This window comes from Apostichopus japonicus, chromosome 8 (genome assembly GCF_037975245.1).
Source record: "Apostichopus japonicus isolate 1M-3 chromosome 8, ASM3797524v1, whole genome shotgun sequence".
NCBI lineage: Eukaryota > Metazoa > Echinodermata > Holothuroidea > Aspidochirotida > Stichopodidae > Apostichopus > Apostichopus japonicus.
In genome coordinates this window covers 11,703,452-11,718,372 of record NC_092568.1, presented here as the reverse complement: position 1 = coordinate 11,718,372, position 14,921 = coordinate 11,703,452, and the positions used below count along the sequence as shown (strand labels likewise).

The 14,921-nt window shown below is 36.5% G+C and overlaps 2 protein-coding genes across 3 annotated transcripts in view; one reads left to right on the top strand and one right to left on the bottom strand.

Annotated features, from left to right (window-relative positions):
• LOC139970693 (uncharacterized) overlaps nucleotides 1-14,921 on the bottom strand; it is a 243,417-nt gene that overhangs the window by 136,521 nt on the left and 91,975 nt on the right. The gene's annotated exons all lie outside the window — the stretch shown is intronic.
• LOC139970973 (uncharacterized) overlaps nucleotides 1-14,921 on the top strand; it is a 32,618-nt gene that overhangs the window by 5,488 nt on the left and 12,209 nt on the right. For both annotated transcript variants that reach the window (XM_071977078.1, XM_071977079.1), the window contains exons 2-13: nucleotides 3,656-3,966; nucleotides 4,193-4,459; nucleotides 4,938-5,315; nucleotides 5,458-5,526; nucleotides 5,839-6,135; nucleotides 6,703-7,020; nucleotides 7,338-7,640; nucleotides 7,993-8,349; nucleotides 8,804-9,103; nucleotides 9,264-9,390; nucleotides 10,024-10,136; nucleotides 13,272-13,363. In XM_071977078.1, coding sequence (XP_071833179.1) covers nucleotides 3,657-3,966; nucleotides 4,193-4,459; nucleotides 4,938-5,315; nucleotides 5,458-5,526; nucleotides 5,839-6,135; nucleotides 6,703-7,020; nucleotides 7,338-7,640; nucleotides 7,993-8,349; nucleotides 8,804-9,103; nucleotides 9,264-9,390; nucleotides 10,024-10,136; nucleotides 13,272-13,363 — 2,931 coding nt within the window. In that variant the 5' untranslated portion in view covers nucleotide 3,656. The remainder of the gene's footprint in view (nucleotides 1-3,655; nucleotides 3,967-4,192; nucleotides 4,460-4,937; nucleotides 5,316-5,457; nucleotides 5,527-5,838; nucleotides 6,136-6,702; nucleotides 7,021-7,337; nucleotides 7,641-7,992; nucleotides 8,350-8,803; nucleotides 9,104-9,263; nucleotides 9,391-10,023; nucleotides 10,137-13,271; nucleotides 13,364-14,921) is intronic.

The following is a 14,921-nucleotide window of genomic DNA, read 5'->3' as shown; positions in this document are numbered from 1 at the left end:
CAGACATTTGTTTCAACCGGATATCACAGTTCAGATTTCGTGGGTGTCTAGATCTAGTAAAGAACGGACAAGATAAACAAGAGCCCAAGGGCACTGTGGTTCCTTGCTTGGGGTATATGACCATACACATATTATCAAGCAAGATTGGGCTCAAATAGTCCAAGTAATTGTGGTCCTACATGTTCCCATAAAGTAACCAACACTATAGCCAACACTTTTGTGATCACAAAATGTGATCGGATTTTTGATCAAAAGGCACTTTTGAGATCTAAATATGACGTCGAAAATGTAAGAAGTATAAGGTCACCTACAAGCGGGTCAACAGATATGATAACATTGGTGACCACAGATGACATGACCTTTAAGTTTGAAAATGTTCCACCACCCCATTCACAACTTGTCCCAAATTATCAACCGTGTCACACCTTGGTATTGGGATTTAATTGCATTAAATGTCTAAAAATTAACTTTGAACTTGTATACATAACTTCACACACAAAGGTCACCCGTAGGTCAACCAATGACATTTTTGATCGGTGAGACCTAAACGGAGCATCAAAACTGTAAAAATTCAAACATGCTTTCTTTGCCCATTTTCTCCCCCCAAAATACTAGTTTTTTAACATTAGCTGACCTTTGGTGACCTTGGATCACATGACCGCTAAGTAAAATATGAAAATATTCCCCTATACCATTCGCAACTTGTCCAAAAGAATCAACCTTGTCACACCTTGGCACTGGGAGTTATTGCATGAAATGTGTGAAAATTAACTTTGACCTCCTATAACTTCACACACAAAGCTTATCCAGGGGTCAACCTATTGACATTTATGATCAGAAGGTATCTTTAACATCTGAAAATAGCATCGAAACTGTAAAAATCCCAAAACACGAAAAGGTCACCAGAGGTCACCAGAGGTCAAAATGAGGTCAAGGGTCACCCAGATGAGGGTCGACAATTGGATTACATTGAAGCAACTCCAAACCCTAACGGACAATTTGTTCTCAAGTTATCGCAAAAATACTAGTTTTTTATCATTAATTGACCTTTTGTGACCTCGGATCACATGACCGTTAAGTTTGAAAATATTCCCCTATACCATTTGCAACTTGTCCCAAAATATCAACCGTGTAATACCTTGGCACTGGGAGTTATTACACTAAATGTCTGAAAATTAACTTTGACCTCATATAACTTAATATACAAAGGTCACCTTGGGTCAACTTATTGACATTTTTGATCGGTGAGACCTAAATAGAGCATCAAACTATACAAATTCAAACATTTTTTTCTTTGCCCATTTTCTCCTCCCAAGATACTAGTTTTTTAACATTAATTGACCTTTGGTGACCTCGGATCACATGACCGTTAAGTTTGAAAATATTTCCCTATACCATTTGCAACTTGTCCAAAAATATCAACCACGTCACACCTTGGAACTGGGAGTTATTGCATTAAATGTCTGAAAATTAACTTTGACCTCGTATAACTTCGCACACGAAGGTCACACGGGTGTCAACCCATTGACATTTTTGATCGGAAGGTACCTTTGGTATCCAAATCTAGCATCAAAACCAAACATTTTCTTTTTTGCTCGTTTCCTCCCAAAATAAGCACATTTTTTCTAATGTGACCTTTGACCTTTTGACCTTGGTTTCAGATGTAGTTTAATCTCCTGATTAAAAAACAAAACAAAACGACAAGTCTGCGCAACCATCCTAACTCCGACCGAAAAACTTTGACCCCATATAACTTCGCACATAAAGGTCACACGGGGTCAACCTATTGACATTTATGTTCAGAAGGTACCTATGACACCTGAAAATAGCATCAAAACTAAAAATCCCCAAAAACACGTAAAGGTCACCAAAGGTCAAATTGAGGTCAAGGGTCACCCAGGTGCAGGTCGACAATTGGATTACATTGAAGCAACTCCCAACCCTAACGGACATCATTTCGTTCTCAAGTTATCGCAAAAATACTAGTTTTTTATCATTAATTGACCTTTGTTGACCTTCGATCACATTACCGTTATGTTTGGAAACGATGCCTTACCCCATTCACAACTACTCCCAAAATATCAACCATGTCGGACCCTGTCAATGGGAGTTATTGCTGTTTTTAATATATTGGTTTTTGGCATCTAACTGACCTTTGGTGACCTTTGCGGGCACCAAAAACAATAGGGATCTTCCTCTTACTATGGGCTATCCACCCAACAAGTTTCATCATGATACATCATTTCCTTATTGAGATATCGTGTACACAAGCCAAGCGTCACATACACACACACACACATACACGCACCCACACACACGCCAAGTTGAACGCATAGGTTCCTTGCTTTTCAAAAAGCAAGGAACCAAAAAGCACCTTATAGTAAGCGAAATTGTAAGTCTGGTTGTGAGTCTGGTAGCAATAAGCACGATATCATGCACTCTCGACTTGGTAAACAAATGACGTCATTTGTTTTTGACTTTCCCTGAACGAGTCAATCTAGCCGATTTTTTCGGAGTTTATGTTGCTTGATAGGAAGAAAATGCAAGGAATTTATGAAAAAAAGATGTCATTAGATGTTTTGTTTGATGTCTTATGTATCAATTTGTGATTTTTCATCTTAATCCAAATCTTAACTTTCTTGTAACAGACTGCTGAAAAAGGTAATATTTTCGAGAAGTTTGAGATTTCTACATACCCAATGCACTGCGCAGAACATATACAGTTTACACTCTTCTGCGCTCCCCCCGTGACGTCACTGAATCTATCACGTAATAGTACTTTATACCGATTTATACCCCTTTGGAGACGGACAAAAATCGCGGTATTGGATTTTTCTTAATGTTAGAATTGTTAAGTTTAATATTTTCGTTAAAGTCAAGTCTACGTGTCACTTGACCTTTAACGAAAATTGACTTGTCATGTATGGAATATATGCCACTAGAGACACACGTCATCGTGTTCTGTGCACGTTTTTTACATTGTCGCGTACCTCCCGGTACGTTAAGGCACATTTCGATGGTCGCGTAGCATGGACGACACGAATAACGCAAATTACCAGTCCAACAGAGATATATAATGATTTCATTATATTTATATGCAGGATTGATTAGATTAAATATGTTGAAACCTATATAATTAGTGGTTTTACTAGTATATTTAACGTGCCTTCAAACACAGAGACTTTACACGGTAGAGGTATACAGTGAGACTGAAGTGGCTTAAAAAACTGTCATACACGAGGCAAAAGACATAATACTTTCCTCCAATCATAACTTAACGTTTCTGTCACAAGACAGCAGAAGCCAATCACACTCTATATGTTTAATTCCTGCAAATCATTTAAGGGATAAGTTAACAGATTATTTACATACATCTGCATATATTAAATATACATGAGGGTTCACGACACTATAGTGTTTGACATAACAGATATATACCTTGATATATGGTTCGAATTCTCTCAAAATACACGCTTTCTATTGTTGTTACTCAAGTGATGCTACAATGAAACGGTCCAAACGAAATTTAGCATCAGATCCTGATTTCTGCTTGAACTATTAATACACTTTTTCAATTTTAATCTGGCAAAATCAGTCATAACTAATATTTTATAGAATGTTTAAAAGTGTTTTGTCGAATTCTTCCTGTCCATAGGATGGAGTACCTTCAAGCAAAAGTTTTAGACGGAATGAAGGAAGAGTTACTGGAAGAATTTGAGCCAATGCTTGTGTTAGATCAACTGGTTCAGAATAATATCGTCGATACGGAAGGCCAGAATCAGATAAAAGCAAGACAGTCTCGGAAAGAGAGAGTAATGACTACTATGTCTACTCTACAATCTAAACATTATGATGATAGGTGGCTTTTGAAATTTGCTGAAGTACTGGAAGCCTGTTATGGAACACTTGGAGAAAAGCTAAAAAAAGAAACGGAATGTGCAATGAAAGAAGTTGAAGATATACAAGGTTGTTACTTTGAAAATTTGCGCTTTGGATAACTACTTTTATCAAAATTAATTTTATACGAGAAATGCTAAGTAGCCTAATGTATGCCAAGAGTAATGAGCAAGTTATAAACATGCAATTATATCTATTACATGGCTACTACGACACGCGTCTGCTAACTTAACAATTACGATAAACTAGATATTCATTGTACACCTTCTCTGTTATTCATTCCCATATCTTACAGAATTATACAGTGTCTCGGAAGAATCGTTTCTTTGTCTCTCCCACTTACTACATATTGCTACAGCAATACAAGAGTCCGACGCAAGGACGTTACTTGAATACTTTCAAGTACCAAATACCAGCAGCAATGATCTTGGAAAAACATTGGTTAAAGGTCTTTTGGATCATAAAATACCAATGCTTCGCTTACAGGAGGCATGCAGGAAATATAATTTAAAATATCTTCAAGATATCAACGCCAAGCATGACATGATACTGTCCTTCCCAGGTAAGACATGTCACCAGCCAAAAGTTAGTCTTGAAACTGAACTGGAATACCTGTAACCACAGAGCATACAATTTGGGAGGTGTCATATATTCCATTTTGTATCACATATCATAGAGCTTGGTATATTTTCGTTCACCGGAAAGCATATATAATGATAACAAATATTTTCTCTCGTACCTGTTGCAAAATACTTTTCAAACCTGAATTAATAAAGCATTCCTTGTATCAGATCAAACTTAATCTCAAATATATAATATTCTTGGACCTTTAGTAAAGTATGTATATTGTATATTGAAAATCTAGTTTTACGTATAAAACTGGTTATCTACGTAGAAAACTTATACAGCATGTGTATTTAACATCGTTGTCCTTTGTCAGGATTTTAATTGATCAGACGTGAATGACTGATAAGATTAATTTCAAATAACGATACATTGCTCACATCAATCAATAAACTATATGTCGTTTTCATAACCAGAATTAAAAGGAAATTTCTTGGTGAGGCTTCCTCCATCAAGGTCACATAAAAATGATTCGTTGCTGGAGAGCGGCACATTGTGGGAGAGTACGCTATTTCCAAAGGAAACAAGTATAGAGCTATACGTTTTCTTTCGTGGGGAGTATGATATACACTTCGTAAAACTCTGCGATGAAGCAAAGTCCTTCTGTCTAAGAATTACTTCCAAGCGAACGCTTGACAAGTTACTAGAAGACAATAAAGCTGATGTGTTTGGAGCAAATGTGGCAAAACTGGTATACAAGCTGATCAACGGTTCCAAATCCACACCTAGCATTCGACTCGACTTTAGCAAGCCAGAACTTGAACAAGTCAGAAAACAGCTGTCAACTTCAGTAGGTAAGAACAATTTGTAACACATCTTCTATGCAGTTTTTTTTTTGCATTTGTATTTATCGTATGGGTGTCTACTGAGATAAATGGTACGGAAGGGTACTGTTGAATGAGCTTAACTAATGTGATGTTTCTTGTCCCTTGTCAGGTGAGACATCGCCATCAGGTGAGACATCGCCATTATCATCGTGCTCACGTCTTGCCAGTTTTGAAGCAGGTTAGTCTGTATTGTAAATGCCATTGATGTCTAGACACGGGGAAGGTTTGGTAGCTATTGACGGCCTTAGGAAAATGTTCGATCAAGCTGGCTTAAACCTTGATAAATTTTTTTTAAGCGAGAAGCATTTCGGACAAACCCTTAAAAGGTTAAAAGAATATTTCCCAAACAAATGCTTACCTTTGCAGACACAAGTAATGCAATACTGCATGAATTAACCGTATTTCAGAGATCTACTTTACCATTTAGTGTGACATTTGTATATGAATACTATTGTTTTAACATTTATTTCCATATTACGTTCATGTTCAGGCTACAATGAAGAGCAATCTATGTTTGATTATCTTGACATGATGGATAGGCTGATCCAGGCCATTAGTAGATCAGATATTGATCTATTGTGTGAGTACTTCAAAATTGATACCAACTCTGTGGAAAAAATTCGTGGAAGTAACAATCCCAAACGGGAGTTCATACACGTGTGTCGACAAAATAAATTTTGGACAAGGAAGGACACGTCAAGACTGGTGGATGCTGTAAGGTCCAATAAACTTACAAACCTGGAGAAAATCATAGCTGAAAAACACAATGATATGTCTCTGTGTCCAGGTGAGTGTAATGCTTCATAAGTTTCTTTGTTGTTACTGGCAGTGGCAAATCATGCATACTAGAATTGTCGACATTCTTTTTTACAACTAGTGGCATGAAATGCAACATGCCTTTCAATGCACTGTTTGGCATGTTCTTGTACCATCTACTTCAATTATCAAGAAATAATTAACACCAATGACGTCCACATAATACATTTCTGCAATTGATGATGATGGATTGCGTCCAAGATCGGCGTTTGCTAAAAAAATTAAAATCGTCATAAATGTGTAAATGAACGAAGTATTCACGCATTGCTGATACTTGTATGAGTACAGAACCACAACCAAATACGTTCAAAAAGGATTCAAGTAATTGTGCTCTTAAAAGGCATGTTTCTTTAAAGTGTTCTCCCTGGCTTCAAGCTACATTTTACCTTAATATAGCTCCTACTAAAAGCCTTCTATCCCATTGTATTAAAATTCGTTGGTTTATTTAGTATTCAAGTTTTGCTTCACACAAAAATAACGAACTGAATGTATTTATTTATTTTAATTTTTATATTATTATTTTTTTCAATTTTAACAGAAGTAACAGTGAAAATAACTCCAACGAAACCATATCACGCAACCTTTACCAAATTCAAACAATTCATGTTGGGGAAAATATGGGTTTCAAAATCTGAAGTAGAGGAAGAGTTGGGTATAAATTTGCTATTCAAAGTGTCTACAGCAGAATCGCTGGATAAACTCAAGACAGATATTGACAGTGGAAGATTTTTGGAAGAAATATTGACAATTTATAAAGACGAAACGGGCGATAATGCCTTGATGATTTCACAAGAAGAACGAAACTCCATTAAGCTTACATACGACGAAAAACAGTTTGAGGAACTCTTACGACATGGTAAGTATTTGTTGATTAACAACTTGGGGTAAATAAAAAACTATATAACATTTTGTCATATTTATTGGAAAAAATTTCAGTGGCAAATTATATACAACCTTTCTTATAAACAACTTTGAGGTGCAAAAACATCATGTTCAAGTCTTGTTGGTTGTAACAAGTATAAGGGTTACTACTTTAATTAGTGGATCTGCATACAAAGCCCTACAGATACACAGTCATGTGCAACTAACTAATGTCAGAATGAGAGGTGCGTAAAATTAAAATAGCAATATTTCTACCAAACAATTACTATGTTTGCGTATATTTTACTTCAGGTGCCAACGAAGAGAAATCGAGACATCATACATTCGACTATCTCGACATGATGGATAGACTAATCGAAGCCATGGATGTCTCAGATATTGACCTACTGTGTGAATACTTCAATATGGATCCTAAATCCTTGGAAAGAATTCAAGAAAGTATCAATCCTAAACGGGAGTTTCTACATGTGTGCCGACGTAAGAAGATTTGGACAAATGGGGATACATTTCACCTCCTGGAGGCTGTTAGATCTATTCAGTTAACACGGCTGCAAAGCATCATCGAAGATTTCAATGATATGTCTCTTTGTCCAGGTAAATATTTGCCATATTAAAATTCTGCAGAAAATTGAATAATAACGATAATCCATCAAAGTGAAATTGTTCAAGATTTAAGAAAAAAAGAGCAAGCTGCTTGATATCCTTGACCATACTTATCTACGTCTAGCTTAAATCGCTTCAGTTGAGAATAAACGTGTTCCGTGCAATTGCAAAACAAATTTGAAAGATTAATAAGAAAAGCTTTTATCAAGTCAGTGAATAAAATGTGACACTACGTGTATTTATTATTCCTGTAGTTTTTATTTTCTTTAGATAACAGTCTGTAAAGTTAATATTGGTATCACAAGGTTGTACAACTACGAACTTTTTTTCTTTTCTGTGACAGAGGTAACATTGACGATGAAGTCAAACGTACCAAGTGGTGCCGTTGCAGAATTTGAGGAGTTCCTTTTATCAAGTAAAAAGCTGTTAGATACCGAGTTTCGAAGAGAATTTAAAGTACATCTTGTGGATTGCGAAAAAGGCAGCTTTATATTTCGATTGAAAGTACCATCAAAAGATTCTCTGGATCAACTAATGGGAGATATTCACAGTGGAAGACTCATGGAAAAACTCATGATAATGTATAACGAGTGGACAAAAAATGAAGCAATAACGATCCTCGGAGATGTTAAGTTGTCAATAAATCTTTCCTACAACACCAAGGAGGTGAGGGATGCTACCAATGTATTAAAACAGCACAGTGAGTATGAATTTGGCTACAGTAAATATGGCTACGGTGTTAATGTATCACACAAAAATGCTACTGTATTACAAAGTTGCCACATGGCGTCATACGCGACTCTTGGAGGTTTTTTATCTTCTGTCTGAAGGACCAGCAAGACGATTATAACTTCTGAAAGTAGTAGTTCTTAACTGTTACGCGGCATGGAAGTTGATCACAAGATATTATATATATATATATATATATATATATATATATATATATATATATATATATATATATATATCATATATTATTATTATCATATGGAATCAACTATTTTAAACCATGATGAAATTAATTAGTTCAATAACGATCTGTATTTGGTGTATCACGATAACCTTCTGCTAACATAGCAGATTAATCTTATTTGATAACAATAACATTTTTACTAATTTCTTCTCCTTTCTCTCTTAACACCCACATTTCACAGATTTCACCACAAAAGATCAGTGGAAACGAGCTCTGATGAGAGTACAAACACGCATGGAAGAACAGCTTGATCCATTCAGTCTCATGAAGGTTCTCACCAACAATGGTACATTAACTAGTACTGAAGTAGATGCACTGAAAGCCACTGCAAAACGAAAGCAACGTGTTCGTTTATTCATCTCATTTCTGGAAACCAAAGAGGAGACCGCATTTAATTCGTTCCTTTGTGCACTGGACAGGTGTGGTTACTACGAAGAACTTGCAAATGCGTTGAAATCGGAAGTAAAAGAGAGTCAATCAGGTGATATTAGTTGTAAAAAAAGCTGTGAATATACAGTTGGCTGCACTGGTTTGGTATTTATAATAATAAGTTGCTGTCAATATCACCATATAAGATTATTAATAATTAATATAAATTATAAATTAATATAAAACTAATGTGTTTCCCTTGTTGTTTGAAGGATATTGTTCAAGTGGCGATATGGAGGATATTGCTGAAAGGTGTCAAATGTTTGGTAAAAAAGATGAAGTTATTCAACAATGTTCAACAGAAGAGGTGGATTTTGATATTTTCTTAGATAGTTGTGGGTAAGTATTAACAACACATTCAAATTTAGCATAGATTTGTATCTCCTTCTGTATCCGACTTTTCTCTAATATAATAGGGCAAACAAAATCGAATGGTGATAACATCTTTGTTAGTGTATAACGAAACGTAATTGGCAAATTCACCTCTCATTCGGCCTGTATCAGGTTTTGATACTTTTAATAAAAAAGTCAAAATTTACTTTATTAGTATGGATATTAATGACATATATTATTACTTCTGTCGTAAATTTGTATTGTATTCATTGGATTGAATTGTCTTTCTTTCTGGGCCTTGAACGTTCTGACAAATGGCAATGGGTATGTTGTAAACCTCTTATTCGTATTATTATTTTTATTGCTGTATTTATTTATTTTTCATAATTAATGCAATATGAGAAAGCTTAATGTATTTACTTGTTTGTTGTTGGAAATATTTGACAAACTTGTAATTGTTGTAACGTTATATTTCATGGACATCACACTGCAGTTTAAAATGTAAACAGGTGGTTTACACAGTAATCTATATGTTCATCTTAAGGAAATGCAATTAAGTCAGTCGTTCGGAAGTATGTTAGCAAGTGGTGAGTGGTGAACTACCAAATGTGGCCTACAACTTTGTATCATTATTTGTAGGAACTGGAAGATTGTACGAGCTCCTACCACACTGATTCTTGAAGAAGAGCAAATGGTTGCATCTGCATCAACACCTAAGCTCATCAAGACTACAAAGGAAGTCGAAATGTTAGGTAATTCTTAATGATCCACATTTCTCAAATTGTTTAAACCGCCTCTTCTGTGACTGAATTCAGTTGTCAGGCGCGTATCCAGGGGGCTGGGGCGTTGGGGGCGCGCTGTCCGGGTAAAAAAGAGGAGAGAAAAAAAGAGAGAAGAAAAAAGGGAAAAAAAGGGTGGGAAAAAGAGGAGGAAGAAGAGGAAGGAAGGGAAAAGAAGATGAAAGAGAAAATGGAGAAAAGAAGGGAACAGAAGAAACAGAACAGACGCCTTAAATATTTGTAAAATTGTGCTATGAAACCAACTGTGGCTGGTTTTAAACTCGACCGAGTTGTCGAAGAACATGACGCATTTCGGTATTAGACCAGGATCTATATGCAAAGTGCACTAGATATATGTCCTTCAATGCAACACCGCCATCCAGAGATAAAATGTTATACAACGCGAACTGAATGCTAGTTGTTACCCCACCCCTATTACCGTTACTCATACAATTAATCTAAAAATAAATTCCGCATGAGATTTGATAATTGAGCACATTTCCTGTGAATATCATGTAGTGGATCCAAAGGCGTATCATTGCCGGGTGGGGGGGGGGCGGATGCACCCATTACTTCTTCAGATTGTTCCCATCTGCATGAAAACGCGCGCCCCACAACCCTACGCCCACCCCGAAACTTAATAAAAGACCTTCGCCCGTATAGTACCAAGACCTTGACAAATCCGGTGACGCTCTAGAGATCGTGCACTGACCTACATGGAGTGCAGTGACCACTCCTGATTTTGCAATTTCCCAAGATCAGGCCCCGAAAAATCCCAAGAAATATTAAAGACACTGTACTGTATGGATATCTATCAATATCTAGCGATATTTATAGGGATTAAAATCCCGAGATCTTCCCTAAACTGAAGGCAAATAGAGAATAGAAGCCTTCAGTGTGTAATGAACTTACAACTGCGTGTCTTTCGAAATGAAAAGAATGTGGGGCATTGCAATAAACTTATACAAGTTATTTATTTCAGTCTCATTTCAATTATTCGAATTTGTAAAGCAAACAGCAGATATCACATCATATTAGTGAACATGGGAATGGCGATCCAGGATGAACAGCCTCCAAACTGTTTATGTGTGTAGTGTTCGGTTTTGGGAATATCTGGTGTTTTTTTTTTTTCATTTCCATCAACGAAGTTTAATAGTAGCGGTTAAAAGAGGTTCTAATGTTTGTACACCAATACATGGACGCAGATCCTGGCGGGGACAGCGGGACTTAAAAACTTATTGCCGAAACATATTCTTCGTACTATTTATCTAACTCTTGTTTATCCCCATCTCTGCTACTACAGTCTTGCTTGGTCGGGCACTAGTAACTCCGCTTTAAGAAAGTTATTTGTTCTCCAAAAACGAAATATCAGACATATTACTTATTCTGCACCACGCGAACACACCAGTGCACTTTTTAAGTCCCTTAACTTGTTAAAATTAAATGAAATAATCAAAGCTAATATTGCAACCTTCACCTATCGCTTCTTCAACAATCTCTTACCTTTAGGTTTTTCTAATTTATTCGTTCGGAATTCCCTAGTTCACAATTATCACACAAGTCAAAACATCGTCTTCGTCTTCCTGGCAATCGGCAAACTTGCATTATCGAGCTATCAGCACCTGGAATTCTATTCCAGAGACTTTAACTTGTAAGCATAATGTACACTCCTTTCGTTACAACAATTTTCTAGATCCCTTATAGTCCCTACTAAGATTTTAAGTTTTCCTTTTGTATTTTGTACGCTGTAGCCATCCCTTTGTTATTTTTCCCCCTAACATATATGTATATATGGTTGTTTTGTATTTGTGTAAATAAGCATACATGTTTATATAACACGGGTGTGTATGTGTGTATGTATATGCATAAACTTTCATATATTTGTATTCAATTGTGCATGATGCATATGTGTATATTCATGTATTGTGGATGGTGGGGTCGGGTGGGCGGGTAATTCGTATTGGGTTGGTGTGGGTGGATGTAAGTGTTACTGTTTTCTTGTATTGTTCTCTCTATTTACTTATGGGAGCGCTCTACTAGACAAGCCCATTGGATTTTTGGAGTGCTTCCTTTCACAAGTTTTGCAAGCTACGCGCAAACCCATGGTCGCGCTGCGCTTAGATAGTATCAGAGAACAGACACGCGTCTCCACCATTATCCAAGACTGATCTGCGCCCATGCACCAATAAATTAACTGTGTCTGAATTGTCGAAATGTTCCTTTTTGTTTGATATTCCTAAACATACTTCCCTCTACTCGTGAAATTTTGACCGGTCTGTTAGGTGTTGAAGGAGGTTTTTCTGTATTGGTTGTCCATAGATGAAATTTTGTGCAACATTATGGGTATGTTTTAAAGTGAATTTATTTCACGAGAAGTGTGAATTTTCACGCTCTGAACGAATAATGGGCTTAAAACCTTGAAAGTGGGGCTGACGGGTATTGTGGGCCGCGACGTAGAATCACCTACAAAAGAAATGATCCACAGGAGATGCGATGAGGTCGAACATGATGTGTGTGTGACTGGTGACAATCTTCAAAAAGGTTATGGATGAAAAAAAAAATATTGGGAAAATACTTGGTTCTCAGGCAAAAATGAACTTCTAGTTGGTAATTTCCAAGCCCGATATGGGCCATTTCCGGTGATATGTGGGGCGGGGGGGGGGAACCACAAATTTTCTTGAACGCTGCGCGCCAACCGCGATGGTGGCGGTCCGCTTAGATAGTAATTCGCGCCCCCGAGTTAAAAAATCCTGGATACGCCCCTGGTTGTCTTAGACTTAAAAGATCACATTCAGAAACAAAGAACATAAATGAGCAAACAAGTTCATCATAGTCTATATTTTTTTATATTGAACATATTATTTTACAGGAAAAAAGTTTTCGGAACTCCCCAGACAGTTTTTGACAGAAAGTAAACTTCATTATCATAATGGTGAGAGACCGTATGTTTAAATTATGATTACTCTAATTAGGATAAATAACATAATTACATGAAAGTGAAATGAGGTATAACGTTAAATGTCTTAACCCCCAAAAGCAAAGTATTGTGGTTTATGACCAGTGGGTTAACTAATTTGACACATCACAAATGTTTTCTATTTCTTACAGCGGAAGAAGGTGTCAATTATCCCGTGAAAACAAGGAATGTAGGAAATGAAAGAAAAGATGTGAACGATCCTTGTGACGATTTTCTTCATAAGGTAGGAACAATTAACTTATATGCTGGTAAACTGACTATGTACAATTACCTTACAGTGAGAAATGTTCATACCTCTCTAGACTATATTAAATCTTTTTGGCAGATGTGCTGTGTGTGTTTGTTTGGGTGTGTTTACGGCCCCTATTAGGGATAATCGTTAAGATACACACCCGTCTACTTGGGAAACCACGCGAAAGGGGATATCCCCGATTTTAGAATCATCAAAACACTATCAAACAGGGTGCCAATAACATGCTCAGAGTGTGTTAGGAAGATCTGAGCATGTTGCTCACTATCCAGGTTTTGAAAGCATTTAGGTGTGAAAAGTGTGTATGTCTCGCATGGCACTTTTTGCCATACATCGGTGTAAGTGTGTTTCACAACATTCGATTGGGGCGCCACATTTCTCGCGCTTTCCTCAGACCGTGTGTTTGCCTCATATAACGAAGCACGAACAAGTTCGAAGACATCGTTTAACCAACTGCAGGTGAGTTTTCAATCAAATTTTCAAGAAGACACGATTCTTTTGTTAGAAATCAGCCGACTTAAATATCAACATCAAATAAAGTAGATCAGAAAGAGAAACTAACAATTTAAATCAGGGAAGATTCGATGCAGCAATTTACCCTAAACGATAGTACGAGCCTAGGCTTAGCTTTAATTTAAACATTGCGGTACATCATAGAGTGCCTTTTTAAGTTAGGATACAATTGGATTAAGAAGGGTTTTCAGGTAGCAATTTAATACTTTTATTTACAGAAATTATGTATACATGAACGATTGTGTTACTAGGCTAACTATTACTACTGGCTGATGACATCCTATACACTAACTAGAACATGAATAATGTCACGCATTGTATTTGTGCAGGTGTACATGTTTCCTAACGTTTGGGTCCAATCCTGAGCCTATGCTTAAATCATACTTTAGATTTTTGTAGGACAATTAATGGAAAATATGTATCATTAATAAGTCATTTGATGGACCTTACACTCAACCTCATAGCCGCTAAGCTTGATTTTCCAAGAACACAATCAAAAAGCCTATGCTTTAAATGTGCAATTACACATAATGCAGCACTTTTCTACAACTTAATGATGAGTAGGGGCAAATTGATATATGATTTTTGTAAAAATATAAAGAACGTGTTGTATTTTGACTCAAAAAAACTGAATATAATACTCAGGATTTACTCCATGTTTGCACAAACTTGGTGAACAAGAACATACACATCAGCGCAAACAGTTAGAGGGTAACTTTTTCTAAACTAATTCCTATTGATAACAGACAAAATAATGATGCTTAAAGGAGACGATTGAACCACAAGGAAGTGGCGAAACAATTCATCAACCTGAAGAAAGATAGGCAGGGGTTTAATGTGAAATAAATACCACCAGAAGTTGAATTCTACATTACTTTCTCAATGTGAGCAGTACATGGCTTAAGAAAGGTGTAGTAAGGAAAAAGAAGCGAGAATGAACAAATGCACTCTGCCTTTTGGAAATAAATGTGCATTCTATTTATGTTGGTCCTGCAAAACATGTCATGTGACCACTATC